The sequence below is a fragment of the Rhipicephalus sanguineus genome, chromosome 1 (genome assembly GCF_013339695.2).
Source record: "Rhipicephalus sanguineus isolate Rsan-2018 chromosome 1, BIME_Rsan_1.4, whole genome shotgun sequence".
In the NCBI taxonomy this organism is placed as follows: Eukaryota; Metazoa; Arthropoda; class Arachnida; order Ixodida; family Ixodidae; genus Rhipicephalus; species Rhipicephalus sanguineus.
In genome coordinates this window covers 216,088,152-216,115,481 of record NC_051176.1, presented here as the reverse complement: position 1 = coordinate 216,115,481, position 27,330 = coordinate 216,088,152, and the positions used below count along the sequence as shown (strand labels likewise).

General features: G+C 48.9%; 1 protein-coding gene across 3 annotated transcripts in view; it reads right to left on the bottom strand.

Moving 5' to 3' along the window:
- Positions 1–27,330, bottom strand: part of LOC119371819 (solute carrier family 12 member 7) — a 481,180-nt gene that overhangs the window by 210,656 nt on the left and 243,194 nt on the right. For all 3 annotated transcript variants that reach the window (XM_037642291.2, XM_037642287.2, XM_037642284.2), the window contains one exon: positions 17,497–17,604. In XM_037642291.2, coding sequence (XP_037498219.1) covers positions 17,497–17,604 — 108 coding nt within the window. The remainder of the gene's footprint in view (positions 1–17,496; positions 17,605–27,330) is intronic.

Sequence of the window (27,330 nt, the reverse complement as noted above, 5' to 3'; positions counted from 1 at the left end):
TTCCGGACTTGTAACGACGGTTATGAAATTCTTGAAGTCGTAGGCTCCACCGTGCGAGGCGACCTGAAGGGTCCTTCAAGTTAGCTAGCCACAACAGGCGTGGTGGTCGCTCCCAACTTTGAAGGGCCGGCCGTAGAGGTAGGGGCGAAACTTCGATGTAGCCCAGATGATGGCCAGGCACTCCTTTTCTGTTGTGGAGTAGTTGATTTCTGCCTTGATAGCGACCGGCTAGCATAACTGATGACCCTTTCGAATCCGTCGGTCTTTTGCACAAGGACGGCGCGAGTCCTACGCTGCTTGCGTCGGTGTGGATTTCCGTATCGGCGTATTCGTCGAAATGCGCAAGTATGGGAGGCGTCTGCAGGCGTCGTTTCAATTCTTGAAATGCTTGAACTTGCGACGTTTCCACCTGAATTCGACGTCGGTCTTCGTGAGTTGCGTCAGTGGCTCGGCGATCCGTGAAAATCCTTGACGAAACGTCTGTAATAGGCGCACAAGCGAGAAAACGGCGTACGGCCTTCTTGTCGGTGGGCGTCGGGAAGTCAGCGATGGCAGCTGTTTTCCGCGGTCCGGCGAACACCATCCTTGCTGATCACGTGACCCAAGAACAAGAGCTCCTCGTACGCGAAGCGGCACTTTTCAGGCTTCAAGGTGAGTCGGAGGTCTTGATTGCTTGAAGTACAACTCAAGGCGCCGAAGGTGTTCGTCGAAGTTTGAGGAAAACACAAACGACGTCGTCCAAGTACACGAGGCACGTCTGCCACTTCAAGCCGGCCAGTACTGTGTCCATAAACCGTTGAAAAGTCGCAGGTGCCGAGCAAAGACCAAAGGGCATGACCTTGAACTCGAACAGGCCGTCTGGTGTTATAAAGCAGTCTTTTCTCGGTCTCTCTCGTCGACTTCTATTTGCCAGTAACCGGTCTTGAGGTCCATCGACGAAAAGTACTTTGCGGTTGTGTAATCGATCCAGGGTGTCGTCTATCCGGGGAAGGGGATACACGTCCTTCTTCGTGACTTTGTTCAGGCGACGATAATCGACGCAAAACGTAGAGTCCCATCCTTCTTCTTCACTAGCACCACCGGGATGCCCACGGACTCTTCGACGGCTGGATGATGTCGTCGCGTAGCATTTCGTCGACCTGTTTCTTCACGGCCTCGCGTTCTCGCGTCGAAACTCTGTACGGGCTCTGACGGAGTGGTCTGGCGCTTTCTCTGTTATGATGCGATGTTTTGCCACGGGAGTCTGCCTAATTCTTGACGACACGAAAAGCAGTCCTTGTATTGCAAGAGCAGGGTTTTGAGCTGTTCTTGTTTGTGCTTCTGAAGGCTGGGATTGATGTCGAAAGCTGGTTGCGGCGCTTTATTCGTCGGAGTAGGCTCGGGAGAATCGGTGAGCCGAAAGCATTGCTGGCTTCTACGATTTCTTCGATGTAGGCGACCGTCGTGCCTTTGCTCACGTGCTTGTACTCGTTGCTGAAATTCGTGAGCATAACTGTTGCTTTCCCTGCCCGCAGCTCTGCTACTCCTCTTGCGACGCAAATCTTGCGGTTAATCAAGTGGTGCTTGTCGCCTTCAACAACGCCTTCGAGGTCTGCTGATTTCTGAGTGCCGACGGAAATGATGACGCTGGAGCGAGGTGGAATGGTGACCTGGTCTTCCAGCACATTCAAGGCGTGCTTTCTTGGCGGAGTGTGCGGCGGTAGTGCCTTTTCCGTGGACAGTGTTATTGACTTAGACCTCAGGTCGATGATTGCACATGAAGGCCTAAGAAGTCCATACCAGGATGACATCTCTCGAGCAACGCGGCAGAATTACGAAGTTCGCGGGATAAATCCTGTTGTTAATGGTGAGTCTCGCTGTGCAGATTCCCTCTGGCGTTACGAGGTGACCTCCAGCTGTCCGGATTTCGGGGCCTTCCCAGGCTGTCCTAACTTTCTTCAGCTTCGTGGCGAACGGTCCACTGATGACAGAATAGTCGGCTCCGGTGTCGACGAGGGCTGTGATGCTGTGGCCGTCGATAAGAACGTCGAGGTCGCTAGTTCGTTCGTCTTGCGTTGCAGTTAGGCCGCGGCGTCGGGTCACGGCTACGTCGGTTTGTACCGCTGCTTCCACGTTGCGTCGTCAGGTCTACATCGATCCGCGAGGTTTCTTCGTCAGGGCTCTGTCTGGTTCGCGTCGTGTCCTGAAGGTTTCGTCGTGGCGTCGTCGTCGGCGGCGGAGGATCTTCGGTATTTCGTCGTACAGCAACCGCACCTCCATCGGTTGCTGTCCTTAGTTTTCCGGATACGGCTAGGTGACCGGCCCCGAGTTGGGCAGTGTATGGTCGGCGTTGGGGAGAGACGTAGCGGCCTGGCGACGGCGAACGGGAAGGTTGTCGGGGCGTCCATTGCGTTCCCGCGAGGTAGTCGGCGATGTCACGTGGTTTTTCCCCTCGCTGTGGACGCGGCGCGTCGATGGCGAATCCACGCAGTCCCATCTGTCGGTACTGGCAGCGGCGGTAAGTGTGGCCAGCTTCTCCGCAATGGTAACAGAGTGGGCGGTGGTCGGGGGCGCCAAACGTCGGTCTTCCTCGGCGTGTATCGTTGGCCGGCTGGCGGGCGGTATGACGTCGGTGGCGGCGGCGGTGGTGCCTGGCGGCGGAACTGTTGAGGCGGCGCGGCGTCTTGACTTGGGCGAGGAGGGGGGACGTTGCGTCGGGCTGCAGCAGCATAGGTCACTGCTTGCAGCTGCGGCTGCGCTGACTCGGGGGTGCCCAGAGACTGCTGGATTTCTCTCGGACGATGTCAGCGATCGACGCAACTTCAGGCTGTGGTGAGGGTAAGAGCTTGCGTAGTTCTTCCCGCACGATCGCTCGGATCGTTTCGCGCTGGTCGTCGGAGCCGACAGCATGAACAACTGGGTTGTGTTGAATCGATCGGCGATTATACTGCCGGTTGCGCATTTCCAACGTCTTCTCAATCGTCGTCGCCTCTGAGACGAACTCTTGGACTGTCGACGGTGGGTTCCGCATTAGCCCAGCGAAGAGCTCTTGCTTTACCCCTCGCATGAGCAAGCGGACTTTCTTGTCCTCGGGCATGGCTGGGTCGGCGTGTCGGAACAGTCTGCTCATCTCTTCCGCGTACAGCACCACGTTCTCGTTTGGAAGCTGCACACGGGTTTCCAGCAGAGCTTCGGCCCTCTCCTTGCGGACGACACTCGTGAATGTGGCAAGGAATCTTGTGCGAAAAATGTCCCACGTCGTGAGGCTTCGCTCTTGGTTCTCGAACCAAGTTCGGGCAGAGTCCTCCAAGGCGAAGTAGACGTGTCTTAACTGTGTTCATCGGTCCATTCGTTAAAAATGGCGACGCGGTCGTACTTCTCCAGCCAACTTTCCGGGTCTTCAGCAGATGATCCGTGAAAGGTCGGTGGTTCCTTTGGGCGCTGTAGCAGCACGGGTGCAAGCGGCATGGTTGCTGTCATTGTCGCTGTGTGTTGGTCATGGTCGGGGTCTTCCTGGTCTTGTCGGGTAAAGGCTGGTATTCTGGAGGTAGTCCTTGGTCCTGCGGCTTGCTCGCTGTTCGGGGTAGGCGTCGATGTCTTCGTTGCGGCCCGGACTGGGTTCACGGCCTGACGGGGGCGACCGGAACATGAGCGAAGCAGCACTCACCAGATGTCACGTGGTCGTGACGTCGATGAAGACAGCAGTCGGCGTTTGCAGGATGAAACTGTTATTTGGCCGAACTTGTGGCCGGAAAATGAGAACTAGAACTACAGCAATACACGCTGTACAAATATAGCGGCGAACAGGGCGTCGTCCGTCGATCAACTGACAAGCGGTCAAGCGCGTCGGCTTTTATACAGGCGCTATGGAAATTTTCCAGCAATATCGCTGGTGGCGGCGTTATCTCTCGACAAAGCTGGAACATTCGCGTGTGGCACGCAATCTTAACAAAGCGATCTACTAAAATCGTGAAGCTTCTCGAACACTGCTTCACGGCCAGCGTCGAGCGTTGATAAACGTCCTTGCTGGTCAAACTCGAACACATCAAAAATAAAAGAAGAAGCGAGCGTGGCAATATGATATCGAAGCACAATATTAGATAAGACAAGGGTCAATTAACTGTCAGGATAATTCACGAAAATTAATTAACTGGTTAAGTTCATGGAAAGAATTGTTGAAACAGCCGGGGGGGGGGGAGCGTACAACCCCCCCCCCCGCATTTTTTTCACTTTTGCAGGGGGGGTGCAGGCGTAATATCACGCACACATAGAAACGTCACGCAACTAAACGTCACTAAAGTATGGCTGAACCCCTTTCCTCCCTCCTTCCTCCCCTCATAAAAAAAAAAAAACCCTGTCTGGCTGCGCCGCTGTCATTGATTCTATTGCACGTTGGAGGTCCGCTTCGACCACGCGCGACACACAGGTTAGCCCCAAGGATACGGATAGACCCAGGGCACAGGAATGCCCACGTGGAGTGCCACTGCCAGATACCTATGTCAAGGAATAGGGGTCGTCTCCCAACATGTTTAAAGACGATAGTCTTCTTGGGATACTAAACGGAAGCAAATTTTGGTCTGTCCCTTTCTGGTTGTCGTCACGGTCCCCTCGATTCAGCCACTCGGCCAAGTTGAGCCAACTTGCCCCAGGCCAGCCATCTTAAACGGCTGACTAGGTTCATACTTGTGTACATTGTCGATCAAAAAACAAACATTACGCATATCTGAGGCGCAACATCACTAGGTAAGTATTAGGTGGTGTGTTCCTTTAATAGAAAATGCATCATACGTAATTCTAAGACCCTAGTTTCTTAAGCTGCGCTGAAAATGCGACTGCGCCGAAACTTGCCTTCTCCGGTGCCCTCTGCACGAGCTCATTGTTGTGTTTCGGTTTCGGTTCTGTATTGCACTGTACGAATGCATGGCCGCCGCTCTGGTATTCCTGTTTTACCCAGGCGACGGTAAATAAAAGAGTGTGTGGAGATACTCGTTGAGTGCGGACGTTTCTTCGGCTTCAGCGCTTGGCGCCAAACACGCGTGTTCGGGCTGGCTGGCGTCCTCGCCGGTCGCGTTGGTCACCGCCGGTCTTCGCCTGCTGCTGCGCCGGGACTACCAGCCCGCAACACAGCACTCATGTTTCCCGACGTATTGCCAGATGGCGTCCATATCTCATGCAGCGCCTCTTCTATCGTCTTTAGACGACATTTGCAGCGAAGCACGCAGATACGCGGCCAATTTTTTCCCCTCTCGCTTTTTTCGTTCAAGCTCGCTTTCAATTGCGCCTATCTTAAATTTTATCAATTCACTTTATTTGTCAAATCGGGAAGGTCAGAATCGTTAAAGTACAAGTTAAAAAATAAGGTTAAAACATAAGTGGTCACCGCCGACCAGCAGCAACCCCTTTAATTGAGTGTGTCATGAGAGAGAGAGAAGACGGTGAAGCGAAACGTCTCCTCGAGAGTCGGCAGCCCAACAGGGGCCGCTCACAATTACTGCAAAAGTTAAAAATAACCGTACGCGATTCCCCATCATCTTGATTGAACGAGTGGAGCGATCAGAAAGCGCCGGTATAGGTCCGAAGGGTTGCGGCAACAAAGAAAAGCAAACAGAGATATGGCGCGCATTTCTCATCGCTTTAATAATGAAGCCCCGTCCCGGATCGGCCACGGATCGTCAAGACAGGGGAAGGAAAACAACGAAACACATACAAACTTGAGTATCTCAACAAGCCGGCCAATGGATGCGCAGTGAAAGAGAAAATTAAGTGCGCTCGGCGCAGCAGGCGCACGTACAGCGAAAGAAAGGCGCAGGGAGAGGAAAGTCGAAACGACGGCACGGATTGAAAGGGCACGTGATAGTTTTCGGCGATCGTGTAGTTTTCTGCTTTTCGTTCTTATATACCTTAATGAAAAGTTTTCCTCACAAGAGTGAACCAGATCGTTAGCCTCTGTTGTTTCTCTGCTTACGAGAAGCGTTCACGAAATTCTTGATGAAACTTTGAAAGTGTGAATAAGTGACCGTGAAAGTGGGACTGCGGCAGCTGCGCACTAGTGCTGCTATGGGAACAGCGCAGCTTGTGCCCCCCTCACATCGCTCCTCCTCCCCTCACTTCCCTGTCCCAGCCCCATGCTATATACATGGCTATGCTATGCTTTCTTTCTTTCCGTATCTCTATTTCTTTCTGTATCTTTCTCTCTGCATCTCCTTTCTGTCTTTCGCCCTTTCTATATTTCTCTCCAGATTTTTCTCGTTTTTCGCCCATAGCAACGTCATCATGTGGTTTCCGTATATGCCTGTTCTGCTACCGTGCCTGGATAGCAGTGTGGTGACCGTTCGCGTTGAGACCGCGGGTACCCGGGTTCGAATCCCGCCTCGCCATGAAATTTTATCTCGTTTTATTTACTCCTTCTCCTCCTGCTCTCCACTTCTCACCTCCTCCTCCTCCTTTCATTCCTCCTGTCCATTTCGCCGAGCAGAGTTTTCCTTTAACGCTCGCCTCCCTCCTACTTCTCGGCTCTTTGCCTCAGCACTCCTGGTTTTACTAGGCTTTACTCTCTCCCACCCCAGGCTCCCTCCCCACCGCTCTCCATCACTCTCCTTCGTTCCGCTCTCTCCCTCTAATGTCCTCGCTTTCCCTCGCACCTGCTGTACTCGGTAATGGGGCACACGGATCAGGCTCAAGCTAAACAGATTGGAATAAACACACAGCTGAGCTAGTTGGTAGGTATTCAGGTTAAAAAAGACAGGGCGTGCAAACACGGACACAAGAGAGAAGTTAAGATACCACAGACGCCGACTAACAGCTGAAAAGGCGCACAGCGGCGGAAAAGAAGGTAGACACAAAACCTTGTCTGCGCATGCCAAGGCAAGATCGATAGCTATCAATCCGGCATGCGTGGTGGTCTATGTGAGAGAGAACTATTTCGGCGTTTGATTTCTTCTTTATGCATGTTAATCGACGGTTGGCTCACGCATTAGCTACGTACCACTATTATCGATATGCCAGGCCTCAACCATTAGACGCGTTTCTTCAATCCTGTGCCAGTACAAAACTGCGCGTTAATCGAATTTCGGTGTGCATTTACACTGACGACAGCGTAAAGATAGATTAGAAAGTGAGCATCCGGTTAGCGATCTCTTATGTTCCATTAATCTCTGGTTAACAGAGCGACGTCCCGTCTGTCCTACGTAGAAGCGGCCGCAGCTAAACGGAATCTTATACACCACGCCTGTACGACAATCGGTAAACTTGTCAGTCCGCTTCTTGTATAGTATATATACCCGCTCATTCTTTCTCCGCACGGCGGCACATATCTTATGGCAGCCGCAATAACAACATAAACGCCGTACCTACCTCCCACTTTCTTTAGCCTACATGTGAGATAGGCAATGAATGTAAGGAATACCTACGACACGCTTGTTACTATTGCTTCCTGCGACCATGCTCGTACTTAACAAAACGGACTTCTTTAAACGTTCAGCGACAGTGGCCACTGCAACGCGTGGATAACCTACATCGGGAAGACGCGCAACCTGTGTGTTAAATAACGTATGCTGTCGGGCTAGTTGGTGCATATATCTGGTTAGAAAATCGTTGGCGCAAAACAAGAACGAGGACGAAGTAGTAACACGGACAAGCGCACTCCGTGTGCGCTTGTCCGTGTCACTACTTCGTCCTCGTTCTTGTTTTGCGCCAACGATTTTATAACCAGCTGTGTGTTAAAGCTGGCACTCGTTAACTAACAGCGGAGCTATACAGCTCAGCTCTTAACGCCTAATGGCGACGGCGCAAAATCCGCCTCCACAGAGTTGCTATGGCAAATAAATAAATAAATAAATAAATAAATAAATAAATAAATAAATAAATAAAAAATTCGGCAGATCCCACGTACCGTGGGAGTCGATGTTATGCAAAGCATGCGGCGGGAAGGTGACTATGGCGTAATTTTTTAGTGAGCGAAACGTTACGAAATGACGCTAAAGATTTGCATAAATTTTATACGCACACATATATGTTGAAGAGCCGCGTACGTGTTATAATCCAGTTGTTTACAGTTGGGTAACGCTGCCAACGGCAACGTGGGTATTACCAACACCAGAAGCGGTAAGCTGATATATAGTGCTTATACTTCTCCGTTATCGTGGAGAAAGCACGCACGTTTCACGAATCCGTGTGCATGTGTGGACGGAATTCCTAACAGTTCTCGAACAAGGTCATCATCACCGTGATCAGTGAGCACCAGCAGCTAGTCATGACTTGTTATCGGATCAGGTCGCGATCACGGTGGCGAGGGGTCCATGTGTTGTGAAGTATGCTATAGTACAGCTGTTAGAAGTCGTGGATGCCTCGGTCATTTCGTCGACAAATTGTCTGTCTATAGAGCCGGCGACATGTCGGAATCTGAAGTCACCCATCGCGTTGGTGAGGTTTAGGCCGTTGAGGTAGGCCTGGATAGGGCTACGTAGACTAAGATCAGTGGATGGCGCTTTTCGTATTCGTAGACTATTTGGGCATATGTGACCTACGTAGCCTAGACTACAAAGCGGCTGTCAATCAATCTGTCATCATCTTCAGTGACCATGAGGCCCAGCCTCGTAAGAAATGAAGAGGACACGGCGTCGTTCTGGCGGACTAAGTGCACTTTACGCTGCGATGATGCGAATATCATGAGTAACTTTCGTTTATGTATTCCTCCGGGGACGAGCAATGCATCAATATAGCTTGCTAAATCATAGGAATACAAATGTAATGTTTATTGGACTGCTATAAAAGCGGAGCCAACGCTGGAATCACGGCCGCTCATCTGATATGACGCTTGTATTATAGGACTACATATGTAGTGTTTATTGCTTTCTTGTAAAATTAGATACCCAGCACCACAACCACAAGTGACGTCGCACCTACATAACGCCTGCATAGGCTGTTTTTCCAAACCAGTTTGTAGACCTGGCGTAGCTTTGTGGTAGAATACCTGATTGCCACGCAGAATGCTTGGGTTCGATTCCTGCTGGGATCCTGATTTTTATTCTTTCCATTCGTCGGGTCAACGCTGCCGATGTCGGTTTTTCTTAACGCTCTCGCATTTAAATTACCACGTTCTGTTCTCTCCCTTCCTGGTAGATATAAACTGTCAGTCACCTGTGGCGCATACCTGTACACCGTGGCCGGTGGTAAATGGGTATGTGCCACACGTGTCTGGAGGAAAGGGTTTGACGACGTACGCGACAGGATTTTCACGTTATTTAGGTCATGACCACACAGTCATATTCGTCAAGACCTCTTACCCTCCCATGCCAATTTTGGTCTAGACCAACTTAAGGAGGCGATCGTGAGAGCACCCAGACGTAGGCGGCTAGATAGATACGTAGATAGAAACGCTCAAAGTGCCAGAGGTTCGCTAAGAAATGCTTCGCATTTAATAAATAAATAAATAAAATCGGAATAAGGAAACGTACACGTCTTAACAGAAAGTTCGCTGCGTGTGTGCCGTATTTTTTTCATTCCGCCTTGCAGACGCTCGCAAGGTGCTGCGGAAGTTTCCCGGTGTTCAAAGCAGAAAACCAAAAGAACACGCAATTACACAGAGTATTACTTAGAGGGAGGGGGAAAAACAAAAAATAAATAAAAGAAAGAAACTGAGAACGCGTGAGATTCGAGCGTACGTAACGTGAGCGCTAACGAGAAGCCCGTTTGGTGTTGCGCTCAACATCAGGACAAAGCTGTAAGGGAATGTGTGGTGACAGCTGTATGTGGTCACAATCATAGTTTAGGCGCATGTAGCAAACGGTGGGCGAAGCGGTCTCGAGAATGTACCAATCGGCAATCAGCTTGGTACAAGCAGCAACACAGCCTCGGATTTCAGACTATAGGAAATTCGAGTTAAAACAACGACTTTTGCTAACCAAGCTTTTTAGCCGAGGCAGACATCGGAAAACGCCTGGCAATCTTCAATACCGTGGTATTTATGGCGTAACAAAAGTTCATGAGTACGTTTTTTAATAGTGATATGAGGGAACATGTTCTATTCTAGCCAGCCTGTACTCAAACTAAAAGAAGAAAACAAGTAGCTCTTGGCGTTATCAAGCGCTTGTCACGTTGCGGTGGCACCAAAAAATGCTCAAAGGTAACTAGCAATCTGTGTCGCGTTTATGATAGCATGCGAACGCAGTGAGCTCTGTGCAGTACACAATGGCACTGCCAGCTAACACAGTGCCGTTTTCAGCGAAGGGCCCGTCACACACGTGCGAAGAGCGCAAATAATGAATAGTTAGGCGCAATATACGGCGAAAGCTATAGAATGCAACTAGAATCAGTCCTCACGACGCGCCCGCACATACTGCAGCAATGGGATCGACTACAATGCGCCATAATTGGAAAAACCACAAAATCAACCTCGTGGCCACGAACAGGCGTTTATGAAAAGACCACTTCCACTGGTTGTGCAAACGGCAAGCGTCCTGTGCCGAATACAATCGACGACGCACAATGGCACGCGGCCGCCGGAAAGACTGCGCTACCGAACTCGAGGCAGCAGCGATTCCGGTGAAGCGAGTGAAACAAAAGCTCGCGACGACGAGCGACTGCGTAAACACGAGTGCACCAACTTTCTGATGGGAATCCACGGACAAAAGAGGGAAGCCTACCTGGAGCTCGAGCGACACCCACCCAATGACTCGTCTTTCCTCCCTCTTTCAGCGACCGCCGGTTTCCGGACAAATAACTTGTTCAATGCATACGAAATGAAGATCAGCTCCCGCTTCGTGTAATCGGATGAGTGAAGAGCGCTCTGCGAAATACCTTTGCGTCAGCCAGCAGCTGCCGCTGTTACGGCCGAAGCCCTCTCGGTAATGGCCGCGGTCCGAACGTATGAGCTCTGAAAAGGCGCGGGGTGCATATATGGGCTCGCCAATCAAATGGCGTCGCCATAGAGGCCGGCACACAACGCTAATGCCATAGGCGACACTTTCGTGGTGTACAATGTCGTCCGGGTAACGCTCCGAGGCTCCCACCTTTCCAACTATAATACCTTACGCGTCGCTCCATCACCCCTGTAACACAACGCAGAAATATCAATCACAATTAAGAGGAAATTCACGTTAAACCTGATGCCCCGCCGCCTGCCCGCACCCGTTGTTCCAGTGGGCGGCGGACGCTCACAGGATGACGCGCATAAGACGCGGCGGCGTACACACCTCTCATGAACACTGTCCTCCGCGTGGGTGTCATTGCAACCTCATTAGCCTCGTTTAAACGAGCTTTCCTTTTTTCCTACTTATTTCTGTGCTATTCATAAGTTGGACACTGCAATGACGCAACAAGGTTAAGTGCAGCGGCTATATATATCTCCACGACAGCGAAACATGCAAACGTCATTAGGATTCCATCAGCGCAGTAATCGTCATTCTGTTCCCATTTCTGGCCAGACGTATACTTGAACGAATGACGAATACAACACCAACGTAGTGAAGTGGTCGCGAAACGTAGGTCGCATCACGCGTACAAGCTTATGAACTTTGCGTACTACAGTCCACCCTTCACTCGCGTCGTACTGAGCCTGACTGTTTTCCATGAAAAATGCTGTACTTTAGGAACATGAACAAAGATGACTAACGACATTTAAAAAAACACGCCGTGCAGGTTCCGCTAACGCACTCATATGGTGACACAGCTGCCTCGACGCTATAGTATAGAGTACAAATTACAGTTATACGCAACTGGCTACAATGGATGTCTGGCGACTCGTTAGTCTCGTAAGTACGGAGTCCTTTAACGCGTGCCTAAACCCGAGTAAATATATAGGCGTTTTTAGATTTCACATTCATCAGAACGGCGCTTTGAAGCGGCAAAAGAAACTCGTGACTTCCTGCCGAGCAGAAACGCGTCATTGCTGTTAAGGGTTTGCGACGGATAGCGCAGCATTTAGCGAAGCGAGAACTTTTTCTGCACTTCTTCCATCCATCTCAGTAAGAGCCCTCATTCTATGCAAAGTAGTGCATAGCGAACACGGCCGATCAACAAATACCTCGCTAGTTGGATCCACAAATCGCGTCTGAGCACGGACATGGCACGCCCGAGTGGCCCGGCATGCGGCACACATAGACAGCAAATGCTCGACTGAGTAACACACAGACGGGAAACACGGCGTGTATACGGCACGAGCGGTATAATCCACTTTCTTATGCTCCGCGAGCAGCAGCTCAAATCGTTGAACCTGAAACGGCAGCGGCCCTCCGGCATGCAAATGAATTCTTGCCCCTTTTCGACTCGGCGCTGCGCAGCCCGCCGCGGGTATGCAAAGCAGCGCAGAAGCACCGCACTTCTCTTTGCGATTTGTCGCTCGATATAAAGCAAGAGTACGGTTCCGCGCACTCATTAAAGTATTATAGCACGACGGTTGTGCGGCTCTGGCGCCCGCGGCGGAGGGATGCGGAACACGCTTAATTATAGGGCTTAATGCGAACCCCCATGAATCAAACTGTACTGCATAGTTATAGGGCGAAACACAAGGCGCACGACGCGATTCAGGCGTACGACGAAGGTTACGGAGCGTCAACCGATCGCGAGCGGTGAAGCCACGTGCTCATTTGAACGAGGGCGCAGAGTGAGCTTTCAGCGCTCTTTTAAGAAGAAATGCGGCTTCGTGGAAAGCACTTGTTTTTTTACTGTGCCACGGCACGTGATTCTGCGCTATAGTCAGCTCCGCCAAAGGCTCTTATATTCTAATGAGTACCCTTTCGTCACTGCAAAACGGCCAGTTAGGCACGACAGAAAAGAAAAAAAAAAATGGCGCCTTTCAGTCGGCATTAAATGCACGTAAACTTGGGGGCATATGTTGCGGCGCTGAAACAGTCGACTGCCGCATGAAGAGGCGCGGTGCCATGCTTACACACCACAGTCTTTAAAGAGTGTGCGTAACGTAACGCAATTCGCCGTTGTGTTTATTCGACACACAACGCACGACCGTCAGAAATACGTACTGACACTTTTTTTTTCTTTCTCGCCCTCGATATATTCAGATAGGCCCATAGGCGTACTACAATGATGATAAGTACACTGGCACGAGATTAAGAAATCTATTTGTGCACCAGGAAAGCGCTTACACCGGCGACCGTGCGACGCCTTGCTCTCGATCATGAACATATCGCTCAGTGCTCCGACAGACTGAGCACGCAGAATTCGATTTTCCGAAAGAAATGGCATGACTCACGTGAACGTTATTTTCACCTATCGAAGCTCCCAAAGGCGAGCGCCAGTGAGCCATCCCGCTGGACGTTATATGTCACTCGACAGAGAGAGAATTTTGGTGATCGAACAATCCCATAACAGTATTAGCGAGGCTGACTCGGGCCACGTGTGCTCAGCGAAAATGAGAGAGAGAGAAAAAAAAAGAAGGCGTAGAGAACGAAAAAAAAAAATGAAGCAAAGAAAAGGTGCGAACAGCGCGCCCTCCACGTGTATATACTGAACGCTGCTCAATAGCGAGCGGCTCGCATAAGCAAATTTTTACGTGCGGCACTCATAGCAATTAAAAACATTATCGTGCAGACGACACCTGAAGCCAATAGCCAGGGAACGGCGCATTTTTATTTCACCGAGTGCTTCTTTTCCGGCGCCCGTAATTAACAGAATTTTTCAGCAGCAGGAAGTAAGCTACTGTGGTCGAGGATATCACTTGTCCTCGTTTCCCGGAAGCTGAAAAACATCCGAGTGATTTTTTTATTTATTGCAATATTTCTTTGAACAGTATACACACCGTAGCGGTTAATTGCCGCGTATAGAGTATTACGTTACAATGGCCTGAATAAGTATCATTTTCAGCAGCACGAAGTAATTTTTTTTGCGGACGAAGGTATCACCTGTCCTCTTGATCCGGAAGCTAGAAAACGTCCCTCGACGAACGACCGACTTGTTATTTACCGCAATTTCCCTGAATGAGCTTCAGTGGTTAATTACCACATTAAGCGTATTGCGTTACGCTGGCCCGAATGAGTATCTTAATCAGCTGAGAGCAGTAAATCGAAACAAGAGAAGGAACAAAAAGAAACTAATGCTATACGAAGTGAGGCTCGCCAATGAATACTCTCAGTTTGAACAGCGCTCCTGTTGCAAAGGCGGCCGAAGCAGCGAAGGAAACTAGCGTGCTTCAAGTGTCGAGCTGTGACACTTGATAGTTCGCGCTCTTCTTCTGTTTGTTCGTTTAGCGGCGTCCCTTGAGCTCGAGTGGCTTTCGTACGCTCCGTAACATGAGCGCGGACATCACGGTGAAAGCGTGAAACATCCCTCTTCCCCTCAGCACAAGAAAACCGCGCGAGCAGACAGCGGAAGGGCAAGGTTCTCCCTGCGCAAGTATAAGAAGAAGCGAGCGAGCGAGCTGACGACTTTTAAAGGGGCCCTGCAACACTTTTCGAGCATGCTCAAAAAGCGCTGCCGATCGGTAGTCGAGGCTCCCGAGAACACGCGAGCCAAATATTATAGCGATGCGCACGGCCTGGAATTTACAATAAATTCTCAAAGTCAGCTGAAAATCGCTCCCTCTTCTCTCGACAAATGATGTATTAGTCCGCAAAATATGACGCGATTGTCGGCCGTTCCACCATTGGCTGATGTTATAATCACGATAACACCCTCATTTTTACTTTCGTTGTTAATTTTTAGTTCAATAAGTAGATAATATGTATGTTTATATTATGTTATCGCGTTAAAAACACCGAACAAACATTAATATTAGCACTTCCGGTCTCACCGACAGCTCGTCTGCTCGTAGTTGCGTGGTTCCGTTTTCTTCGCCATGCGCAGTGCCGAAAACGTGAACATTTCTGTGCTTTTGACCATCGCCGGTTGCCGTTGAGAGTGGCAGCCGTTCGAGTGTTGCCTCGTCAGCTGAGAACTGCATCGTCGGCACGTTCTCACGACCGACCGAGGCACGGGCGCAGCGTGTCTCCGATAACAATGCTGGCGTCCGGTAATGGCGGCGCTTCGGGGTCGTCTGCCAGTGCCGTCTTACGAGGCGGTGTATCGGAGTATGAGCCGAAACCGATCTCAGCTGTCATTCGTTCCAAACGAGCGCGCACGTTTGCTTCCATGGTTGGCAGAGCGATGAAAACACTACGGCGTTCGAGGTGCACACCCAACATTACCAAACCGACGCGCAGTTTTCAAGCACGCGCGATACACAGCGCGATCGACTCCGCTCGACGAGAACGACGCAAGCCGACCGGAATTGGCGGCACAGACCACGTGGTTGCGCCGAGACGCCAGAGAGAAAAAAATGAAAAAAATGCCGCCGGCGCTGACGTCGCCTCCTCGCACCTCCGCCCTCCTTCCCTCCCCTCACGCCGCGCGCAGCTTTCCGCGCGCTCGCTGCGTTGAGTTGAGAGAGAAAGCTGCGGAACGTGATCTCTATAATTTGGTAACACCACTTAGACTTGACGGATTCGAAAAATTTTTGCGGCATATGGCTCGTGAAGAGTCATACGTCAATAATGGGACTATTCCAATATAACAAAGAAAGGTGTTGCAGGGCCCCTTTAAATGCGCCTGTCGCGCTCCTAACGCCATCTCGCTGGTAATGAAGAAACGCTTATAAGCGCAGCCGTCTCTGAGTCCGTCCAGCGGTAAAGGATGTGTATATAACGCTCGGCGTTAGCTACGTGGAGGACCTGCGTTTCGTGGCGTAGTGGCTAGCGCCACTCGCTGCGGAGCAAGAGGTCCCTGGTTCGATTCCGCGCTTCGGAAGCTTTTATCTGAATTATTTTTCTTTGGGGCTTTTATTTATATATACATACTTATACATATACGGTGCATGACGGCGGCGACGGCGACGGCAAAATTCGCCGAGACTGTCCATATAATTGCTATCGCAATAAAACAACAACAACAAAAATGCAGAGAAAATTTCCTTGTAAAAGATACCTCGCACACACCTTACGGTCATGGCGCGGCACCGTAGCAAAAATACAGCCCCGTCCGTAATCCAATGCAACCAATCTGACCGAGGTCGGCTCGCCACCGCACACATTACCAATCTCGTTTGTTTACGCGCACGAGTGCAGTGACAATCGCATGGTAGTACATCCGAAATGGGCGCAGGCCGAGTCAAACTCAGGCGTGTAACACAACCAGGCACAAATGTCTTGCGCACATACAACTATAGGTGTACGTACCGTGGTAAGCCTTGGTTTCTCTTCACATTCATATTCATGAGCTCTAATGTACCTGCGCCGTAGCAAAAGCTAAGGCACTAAACATTGCGAAAGGGAATGAACCATCTGCACGCTAAATTATTCGATGAATATATATAGACAATTCGAGGACACCGCGGATATCGGATGGAAAATAATTGAATTCGTAGGCTTTGCGAAACTACGAAAAACCAAGGAATTAACAGGCACGCAGTAGTATGGAAAGCGGCTCAGGAATTATTTAAACCACTCGGGGTTCCTTAACGTGCACCTAAAGATTAGTACACTGCACCCCCCCCCCCTAATTTCGCCCACATCGAAATGAGGCAGACGCGGCCGGGATCGAAACCGCGAGCTCAACCTCAATGGCGAAACTTCACGCATAGCCGCCAAGTTATGGCGGCGGGAAGAAATCGGAGGCACCGCGAAATTTCGCTCGAAAGACGCACCGCCTCCACGATTCCAGTCCAGACACTCGCACCATCCAAGCGCCAGTGGCTGCGAACGACAAACCAGAACTGAGCCGGAGGATTGTAAGGACAACGGGGCCAGTCCAGCTGTCATCCAAAGAAAGTCGAGGTCGTATAATGGGACACAATGCGTAAACGAAAGTTCCGCGGTAATGAATCGCAGTTAATCAGGATAACAAAAAAATGAACAAGTCATAACAAAAAAAAAAGTTTCACCACGGGAATATATGTACACTTTGTCCTCCTGTGGTGCATTCGGAGCAAGTAACAATAGTGACCCCCCCCCCCTGCTTTTTTTTCGTATACCTCCCAGGCCTTTTTGCTTCCTGGCAGGGGGGAAGGTGAGCGGCGAGTAAGCCCGCCGAAGCGCGACGCTAACCAAACAAATGAAAATAATCAGGCAAGAACCAACTTAGATGGTTGTCTATGCGAGAACATCGTCGAATTTATAGTGAATGAAGAGAACGCAATAGCGGATAGACTACATTAGCAGATATTATCCAACTTTTACCACTGTTATCATCACTTAGCCGACATTAGGAATTTATAAAACATTTGGCCAACAGTAGTGAACGTTAACGGCGCTAACCAGAGCTTGTAGCACGCAAGCAAATACGGCAGGCCACGACACTACCGCTCGTCCTTCACCATTTACAAATACTGTTCACAAATCCTGGAAGAGGGGGAGGTGCACTAAGGTATGATCTGGCATATAAAAAGCGCCAAGCACGCGGCATCTCAGATTTACACAAAATCTGGCGGTAAGGAAAAGGCGTGAACTGCGAAACGACGCTTACGCGAGAACAGAGGGCCGCTTTAAAGAAAGGCAGCGTCGCTCTCCGTTTAGTGTTCGGCGGCACACTCACCTTGGGAGCAGCCTGGGCCTCTTCTCCCGCGACAGACGGGATGGCCACTTCGTAGTTGGCCAGGCTGCTGAGCAATGTAGCCACCCTTGGACGGTCGGGCATTTCCTCCTGCAGCGCCGATGAGAAATCCACGATCACGCACACGAACTTATATTTCCGAGTCTACAGATCTATACGCTATAGGCATCAGCGCTTTTCGGGGTGCAATTCAATTTATTTCCTCGAATTCCACCATCGCGCTCAACGTCCCTTGAAACAAGAGGACTGCATACAGACCTCACAGGAGAGTCTGTGCACGCCACGTGGCGCCGTCAAAATGAACGTACGCGAGTATACGAGAGTTCCCGTTCGCGCGATTCATCGTACCAGAATGCATCGGATTTCCACGCAGAGAGCACAAAGCGCACGCATGTTACGGCCGTCGAGTTGATGGTCTGTGGTTGTTATTCTTACAGTGAACCTTATAGTTTACTACTGCAGCTAGCAGCGTACCTTGCAGGCGTAGATATCGATACGCAATGTATCTGCTTCTTCTGCTTATATATGCTCACGAATGGCCGCCCATTTCAGGATCGCAAAGACATTCCCTCCGAGGACGCGGTATTTATAGTAACTCTGCAATCCAATTCCGCAATTAACTTGTCACAAACATTACCTACTTCTCTTAGCTCTTACCTACTTCCTAGACCGCCGGTTTAGTGACATTCAAACTTCTAGTGAGACTCCCGTACTGATGCAAATTTCTAAAAAGATAAACCATTCCTGAAGTAAGGCTTCTTACCAACTAGTAACCAAGGAGAAACAGAGGCACTGTGTCCGTAGATAAAGCACGGCTCCGTAAATTCATTTGCGCTGTGAATACTGTAGCAGTTTACTCGATTCATCCTGTCTCAACGCCACCAAACGACATTAACGGTTACTAAACTCGTCACGGTCCCCTTAAGAAGCCCCGGCTTTCGACAACAGCCCTGCTAAGCTGCATACTACCATGATATAAAACAGACTGCTCTTCACTTTCTCCTCCCTGAAAAAAATAAACAAAATAAAATCTCTAACAGATTCAATGTGCTTGAGAAAGGTGTCCTGTCTTCAAAGTAGTTTACAAAACTTCAGACCGGCAGAAAATTTTGCGTAGCGTCACTAACTCAGCATCTGTCGCTTGAAACAAAAGAAACTTAAGCCTTTTCGCGGCGCACCAGGAGGACGTGGATCGGGGAGAAAATGAATTATGAAACGAGAGCCAAAGATCGTCGCGAATTTGTGAATAACAACCTCTTTACTGACTTAAACTAACGCGGCAGAAACATCATGTCGCCTAATTAGAGGCCCGCAATCTTTTTCTTTCTTAATTAAAGCTTTCCAATAAAATAACTCGCTTCCTCTATTGGCGGCGAGGAGTGACGGAGTCGCCCTCTATCGGACGCGCCTCGATTGCGTGCTTGGCAGGATGCCGCCGGCGCTCTACAAAATCACCTCGCGGAAGCCCTCCGGGACATTTCTGCAGGTACTTTCGAAAAGAAATATGTACTTTCCTGTCAAAAGGATAATTTTCGACGAACAGAAAGCACAAGATAGTCTACAGTCGCCGTCTCTCTGAAGAAAAGCGAGCACCCGCTTCACGCGATCACCGCGTTTGAGGCCCCTGAAGCGGCTTCTTGCGTGAAAGGTAGTCACTCGCTGAGTGCAAAATATGTGAAATATCTCGTTAGAGTAGACTGCCTGTATAACCAAACGGAGCATAACAGAAAGAAGCCTCATGCGTGTATGAGCGTCTGCATGTATGCTCGTATACTGATGGTTTCGCTTTTGCTACGACCGCGTTGTGGCACCGCGCTGTGAACTTTAGGCCGCAAAATATGAGAATTTGTGAGTACACAAACAACTACTGTTGCGCGGACGCTATCAGAGCAGTTCAAAAACAATTTCGTTACAACTACGGCTTCGGTGCGCATGGCAACTTTGTGATGTGCCGTCCCGACGATTCAGTGTCATTTTTTTTTGTTTTTTTCGATCTAAATTCGTGTAATGTCATTTGACAAGTTGTTCTCGCACTGCGTATTGATCGGACTTCTCAGCGGGTCAATGCCGCTGCGTCTATTTCTTTATTCAGTGCATTCGTTTCGTTTGATGCTCACACAAAACGTGAGCAAATGGGGCGCCTTTTTTTTTTATGCTCCTTAATTATCGTTCCATTTGCATTCCAGTGAACTTGCCGCTCTCTGTCATCAACAAATTCATAGACCAAAGCTTCAGCACTTCGAGATTGCTGGTGGAAGGAGAAGTAGTCTACGAGACCGAGCATGTAGTAGCGTGCAACGCCAAAGAAAAGAAAGAAAATACAGTAACGTTCGCCTGACTTGTTCTGCAAACGTCGGCTATGAACTAGGACCCGCGTGAACTTGAAATAGGGGTGAATAAAATAAAAGTTATTGCAGCAACCAGCAGCCGCAAAACAGGATAGTAAATATTTGACGAGTACCCCAGCAATTTTGGCAGCAGTGTCGTGTTTAACGCCAACAGGGTGGCATCTTGCCCACGTAAATAAATGAGGCTCCAAGAAAATACATGGGGTTGGAGAGGCCCAACGTCAGTTTGAGAGTGGCACAAATAAATTTGGGACATAGTGTTTGCGTCAGGGGAACGCAAGCTTGACTGAAAAAATGTTATTGCCAACATAAATGCAGCACACAGCCACAGCATATGACTCTCTCGCTATGTACGTCCACCAGCAAACGTCGCTTATTGTCGCTAAACCAGCTTATGAAGGCGAAAGCCAGATGCCTCTTCAAACGGGAAGATTAACCGTCGCGGCGTCAAGACGAGTGACGCAAAAAATAATCGTCACGTGATGAGGCCAATATATGACGTCATCATGACGTCACAGACCTCCTAAATTTGTAACTTCATTATGACAACACCATGACGTTATATAACGTGATGTCACATGATGACGTATTTACACGACATGGTCTTTTTGCATTGCCTCCGTGATCGGTGATGGCGTTATCATATGACGTCATCATGACGTCACAGGTCGCCAAAATATGTAGCGTCATTATGACGTCACATAACGTGACGTCACATGATGACGTATTCAACGTCATGGTCGCTTTGCATTGCCTCCGTGATCGGTCACGGAGGCCGTGCAAAACCGCGTTAGGTGCAGAACGCTTTTGGAAGGAGGCGCGGGAGAATCAATACATGGACTGACAAGAAGAAGAAGATGGCTTTCGCCTTCTAGTCATCTTTGACGAATGCATAAAGGACCCTGTGCGTTTTTTAATTCAACGTATCTAAACAATGACTTGCGCATCTGCAGCCGATTTTGTGGATGCTGAGCACGGGGCCGACGATCAAGAGGTCGCACGGGAGGGTTCTGAGATGGTATCGCACGTGGTGAAAGGTAGCGCCTTATCCATCGTGTGGCAGATAAGCATCATTTGCCGGCGAGAAGCGCGCGCGAGTCATCGTCTCAGTGCGCGCTCTCTGCTACTCACCGAACAACGCAGGCCCGACGCAGTAATGAAAGTCTTCGTCGCGGAAGTGCTTGTTGCACACAAGACTCGTAGCCGATGGCTACTTGCCGGTTCTTAGCTTTACAACCCACGCTTCACGCAGTTTCTTGTCCCGCGGTTACCGGTGCAGGCTGACACTGGGCTCCGTTGCGTAAGCCCGGCACTGCGGCACCGAGCGTAAGAGCCCCATGTTCGTCGGCTTCGGAGGCAGCCACTCTATTAAAATGGTTTCAGTTGAGCAGAAAATGCGAGCAAACTTCCGTATTTGAACAGACCGCAGCGCATGTGGTACTTGAAACGCGTTTTCAAAGCACGCGGCAGCGCTCCACAAGCAGCCGACGCGGCCGCTGAGACCACGTGATCCTGCCAAGCACGTCACGCCGACGGTGGCGCCGGCGTTTCCAGTGGTGGGCCTCGAGGCCAATACGAGCCATATAAGTTCACACACACACACACACACACACACACACACACACACACACACACACACACACACACACACACACACACACACACACACACACACACACACACACACACACCGCCATGAAGCTTTTCGCTTAGCAATCGCGTGGGCGACCGCCTCCACGATGGTGTATAGATACCATGCTGCGCCTTTTTTTGCTGCTTCCCTTATATAAGCTATGCTGAACGCAAATGTAAACCACTTTGCTCCGTGGGGACTGCTTGCATATCCTGAAAAGTTGTTTTCACTACAAGGCGGGGTTTGCGTCTCCTGCAAACCTGCTTCTTCTGACGGCACTTCGCCGAGGTCGGCGTAGTTTGAAGCATATTTCTTGGAAAAGAAACACAAATTGTCTGCAAATACTGCAAGGCCCCTTAGCGACGGGCCATTTGCAAATATGTAAATAGAAGTAACCTCGTTAATGGGACGCATTACACAAACTAATTATCTAGAAAACAACATCCAGAGAGGAAATAAGACAACATACACGGAAGGTAGATTGAATTAGTAAAGTTACTATATGAAACAAAATCTCGAATCCAAGTTTAACATTAAAACAGACAGTACATATTAAAACAAGAACATAGCATCGTTCTCTTGAATAAAACATTTCGGGCAGTTTCGCCTGATATTTGCTGAAAACAGTATTTGTTTTTTTTTTAACCACTGGCCCCGATACAATCCGATACGAGTCCGGTTTATTTTTGCTTTGTTTTAGTTGCCGCAGTAATGCGACAGATGGCGCAACTGTTCCACGGTGGCTGATGTTATATCTCGCATTACGCAACAAATAATAAAGAGAATCGCCAGCAATACCACACGGCGTCAAAAAGAGAAAGGCATAGAAAATGAACTAGGAGGACGTGGAAGGAAGGAAGGAAGGAAGGAAAACGGGAGAGAGGAAAGACAGCGATGTCTTACGGCAGTAACGACTATAATATAAATATACTGCGTAGATTCTTAAAGGCAGAATAGAGTTATCGAGGTTATTTTATTTATGTATTTGAATTAATAGCATCTGCAAATAAAACTCAAGCATTTGGTTGCCCTAGTTTATTCTGCTAATGCTGATATTCCAAGGTTCTGGTCGACTTACGAACGGATAGCACAAAACATCGCACGCAAAGGTTGCCTCATCTATCGGATGATGCATGTGAAATGGTACTCATCAATGGCCTTCTCAACGAAGAGTAACAACTCCTTATGAGGAAGGGAGTAAAACAAATTCTTTACGTCCAGAAAAAAAACTGCATACATTTTTCGTGGTTCACTCTCATAAAATTAACAACTGCTTCCGATTTGTTAATCAGGAATGGGTCACATAGGGGTACAACATCAAGCTTGGCCTGCAAAAACAAGGCGACTGGCTTTTGTCATGTGTCATACTCAGAGATAATTACTCTAAAAGGCACAGCCACTTTGTTTTTGCGCAAAAAAAAAAAAACACTTCTAGAGAGTCACGTTTACTCCCCTCAATACTCTTAACCAACTTGTCTAAACTGAGACGGTTGCAAAGCTTCCTAGCCTCAGCCTTTATCTTTGGAAGCACCACCTACTTGTGATTGTCAAAGACAGTGGAAATGGCTTCGCCGGCGTTTTTTCGAAACTGTCCAAAAGGGAAGACGGCAAAGCCAGTCGCGTTGTTTTTGCAGGCCAAGCTTGACGTTCTACCTCTATGTGACCTATTCCTGATTAACAAATCGGAAGCAGTTGTTAATTTTATGAGACTGAACCCCGAAAAATGTATGCATTTTTTTTTTCTATTGACGTAAAGGATTTGTTTTACTCCCTTCCTCATAATGACATGTGAAATGATCTGCCGCTTTCCATGACAAGATACTGACGCAACTCGTTTCCATTCAGAGTTCGTCGCTTCGTCACAGGTAGTTCCGGGGTGACGTAACACGGCGGCAGCCTTTTATGAGCGCTCGGTTTCGCTGTCGTCTGGATCGAGGCCTTCATGTTCGATGATGAATATATCAAATTACACGCGATTTTTTTTATTGCGATAGCAATTATACGGGTATGACAGGCACATTTCTGCCGTCGCCGTGAGGTTCCGTAAAAAAGTCCGAGGGCGATGGCATCACCCCGCGCGTCGTATGTTTGACGTGCGAGTGAAAGCGTGCGAGGATCACGGTTCAAGCAGAGAGGAAGCGCCTTACTTCGTATAACATTTCCATTTGTTGCTACCGCATCCATCGCCCTTGCGGCGAAACTTGCGAATTTTAGAGCGAAGCTTTATACAACAAGGCCGGTCGTAACTCTGCAAACAGTTACCCTGCGAACAGAAAACCCCTATCGCACGCATGTGCCACAGAAATTGGGCAAACACCGCTACTCACCACTGTTCCATTAAAAACGAAGTTGTCCGTGGGCAAAAACGTATGCGACACAGAAACTGTGGCAAACCGTACTGCACTTACCACCGGTCCATTAAAATGTCGCGTAACGGAGACTACGACAAAAAGACGCATCCTGCTCAAATGGCTCCTCAAAATCGTGCACGAAACGCCAAGTGGATGCGGCAAGCCACACAAGACGACGCATGTCGCGGCAAAAAGACGCATGCTGCTCAAGTGAAAAACTTTAAACGAGCGTAAGCTAAATTCAAAAGAACGTCCCGCACCCTTAATGAAATCTCTGAGCCTTTCTGCACGTTTCATGTAAATTCTGTATCACTTCTGTGCCGTGTGCCACGCAGCCTCGCCGGTCGTGCACCTTTACAGAGCGGAGTGGCTCGCGTTTCTTTTTTGAACAGCCAAGCTGTCCTACCTCGGCGTAAAATGTGTGGCCGTGCCCGAAAACTATCATCATCATGAACCGGTATGTTCCACAGAATTTGGGAAAATCCCACTACTCACCGCTACGGCGTGGACTGTAATAACCGTGAGAACGAGTACGGAGAGTAAGCAAGAAAGAAAGAAAGAAAGAAAGAGAAAGAGAAAAATTCTTGCCGAAAATTCTTCACGAGGCGGGACTCGAACCAGCGTACCCTCGATCCGAAGGCGAGCATCCTAACCACTCAGCCTTGTATAGTATAGTGTAACAAGGGGGTGGGAAAGGGAAGTGAGCCTTAGGAGGAGAGATGTGACGGTGAGGAAGAGGGAAAGAAGGAGGAGAGAGAGTAAAACGTAGCATAGAAAGAATGAGAAAGAGAGAAACCGAAAGAAAGAAGTGCAGAAAGAAAAAGAGAGGCAGAGAGAGCATCAACGAAAGAGAGAGAAAGAAGTAGCGAGAGAGAAAAAAAAAAAAGATAGAAAGAAAGAGGAAGCAAGCATCGCGTCGTCTAGCGACCAGATACCACAGCAGCTGGCCAAGCTGCGCATGCGCAGTAGCTAAGCCCCGCCTACCGACGGAGACATCGCGCGCAACCTCCGCTCTATAGTGCATAGCCTGGCTGCGCCCGATCGTGTCCAGAGTCGCCAAAAGTCGCCATTTTTATAAAGCCAAGAAAGTAGCCATTCTAGATATGTCCGGCATACCCAGTAATAAAAATTTCCACTCACGTATAGCCCCGTAGAATACAGTACCATCCAAGACCCTTAAATTATATTGACGTTTCTCGATGCCAGTCGCATCGCCCGCTTCACCATGGGAGTGCATGGTGCTGCTTCTCCGACGAGCCGCAAGATGTCGTGGTGGCGCAAGGGTGAACGAACGAAACGCTCATGATATCCTTCCATCCCTGTCCTCTCGTTTCAAAGCTAAAAGCTTGGGCGAAAACGCAAGCATTATTTGTAGACAGACGTACCCTTATATGAATTGAAAGGATTAAAAGGTTATTGAAGGTAACACGACAGAATTCTTACAGGAACCGATCATCTTACACCTTTTCAGTGTGAACTAATATGATGGACATCACCGACCCTTTCTTATAGTTACTTATATCTACACGCGTCAATCCGATGCGTTATTGCTGTATAACAAAAAATGTTATATAGCAATTGTTTTTATTGCACACGCTCACCGAGAACAGTGAAAAATGCCTCAATAAATAATTTTTATTGCAGAAATAGCCGCGTATCCGCCTCTCTTCGCTATTCCAAAACAGTCTTTGTGAGCTGAACTGGGGGTACTGCAACAGTGAATAAGTCGCCAAGCTATTCAGAGAAGTTGGAGCTTTGGCAGAACAAATGGTCGGAACACGCGGCCAACCCGTCGTCTTGCCCCTTCAGATGCGAAACTTCAGATAAGCTTAAAGCACCTAAAGCCATAAACCTGTAGTCAATCACTGCCCGCTCGCGGTTTGCAAGGCAGTCCGCTGACTTACATTTTGCTAGAATGTCGCTGGGGGACGTTCCAGTACCTCCTGCATCTAGATGGCATCCCGAACTAAGGATCCCACTCACTGATCTTATTTTCACAGAACATCAAATAAACTTTTATTATCTCTCTAAATGAATTGAGGAGGTACACACGAGGAGGAAGCCGCGCATCTCGAAGCTGGACGTGTCATTCGACGGGGAGCACGAGCGGCGACGGGCCCGTACTTCGCTGTGCCAAGCTTTGCGCGACTTAGTGCAAAGCGCCCGCATTTTCTTTATATCTAGGAAACATGTATGCCATATATTGCGACGCCCTGCACCTTTCCGCGTAAACCACTGCCATCAAGTTGGTAACTGACAAAAGCTCGTTCATTACTTTCAAATGTAACTTTGGCATGGGCAAGGTGTTTCCGACTCGACGTTCCGCTTGGCGTTTTGTGCCCGATCTTGAAGAGCCACTTGAGCAGCATGCGTCTTTTTGCAGCATTCTCCGTTTCGCCACATGCGTCGTCTTGTCTGGCATGCGCTTGGCGTTTTGTGCGCGATCTTAATTGGCGTTTATACCGCCCGCGTGCTCCCTTCTTCCATTTTTTTTTTAGTGGACCAGTGGTGAGTAGTGGGGTTTGCTCAACTTTTGTGGCACACAAGTTTTTGCTCGCTAACAAACGGAACGCCCTACGCATATGTAGCTTCGCTGTAAAATTACTGAAGGCGTCAGCCAATGCACTGCCTGATGTGGGCTTGTTATGCATTAACTCTTCCACATTCTCTGGCTGCTTGTTTCTTTTTTTCCGGCGACATGAATTCGCATTATCGTTTCAATATTACTTTCCAAAGATATTGCGCGTTCGTTAGCCTTGAAGTGCCGACGACGTTTTTCAGGAATTTTTTAGACACTGTCACATCTGCGGCGTCTCTCGTAAATAATTATAGGAGGCGTTTCAAAATAGTTTCTTTTTATTTTATTAATTTCAACACACTGTCATGAATCCAGGATATGCTATATTTTCTGTTTTTTTTTTTACGATTAACAAACTTCGTGCAAGCATTCTTAAAAATGTATAAAAGTAACTCGTACGCTGTGCCACAGCATTTTCCGTTATACACGTCTTGCCAGTTAGTCAATATTTCGTTGCAAAAATTTATCAAGTGTGAATGGGTTAATATCGTGAAAGGTGAAGCGTTGGTCCTTAGAAGGACGAGAAGGCAACACAGATGGACTTTCAAGTAGCAAAATCGGTAAGTGGCCGCCGACGTGGGCAACGGTGACACCTGGTTCAATGTTTTGGGCATCAAGATTCGTAACGAAAGCATACAGTAAAAGTTCGCCGTTACCTCAAATACGAGTAGAAACTGTAATTGCATTAGTTCGTGCATTTGATTCAAGTGTGTCTCCGCGCGAAGTGGTTTGTCGCGCGACATGTTAATACTGATATCGCCTCCTAAAAGCTGTCGTGTGTAAGGCGGACCAAAATAGGGCATGCAAGTTTACCCTCCACTTCTGCCGACACACACGAACATGCGCGACAGTGTGACCGCAGTCGGATCAATGACCATAGGCGCGCACACGAGAAAAGCGCACTTA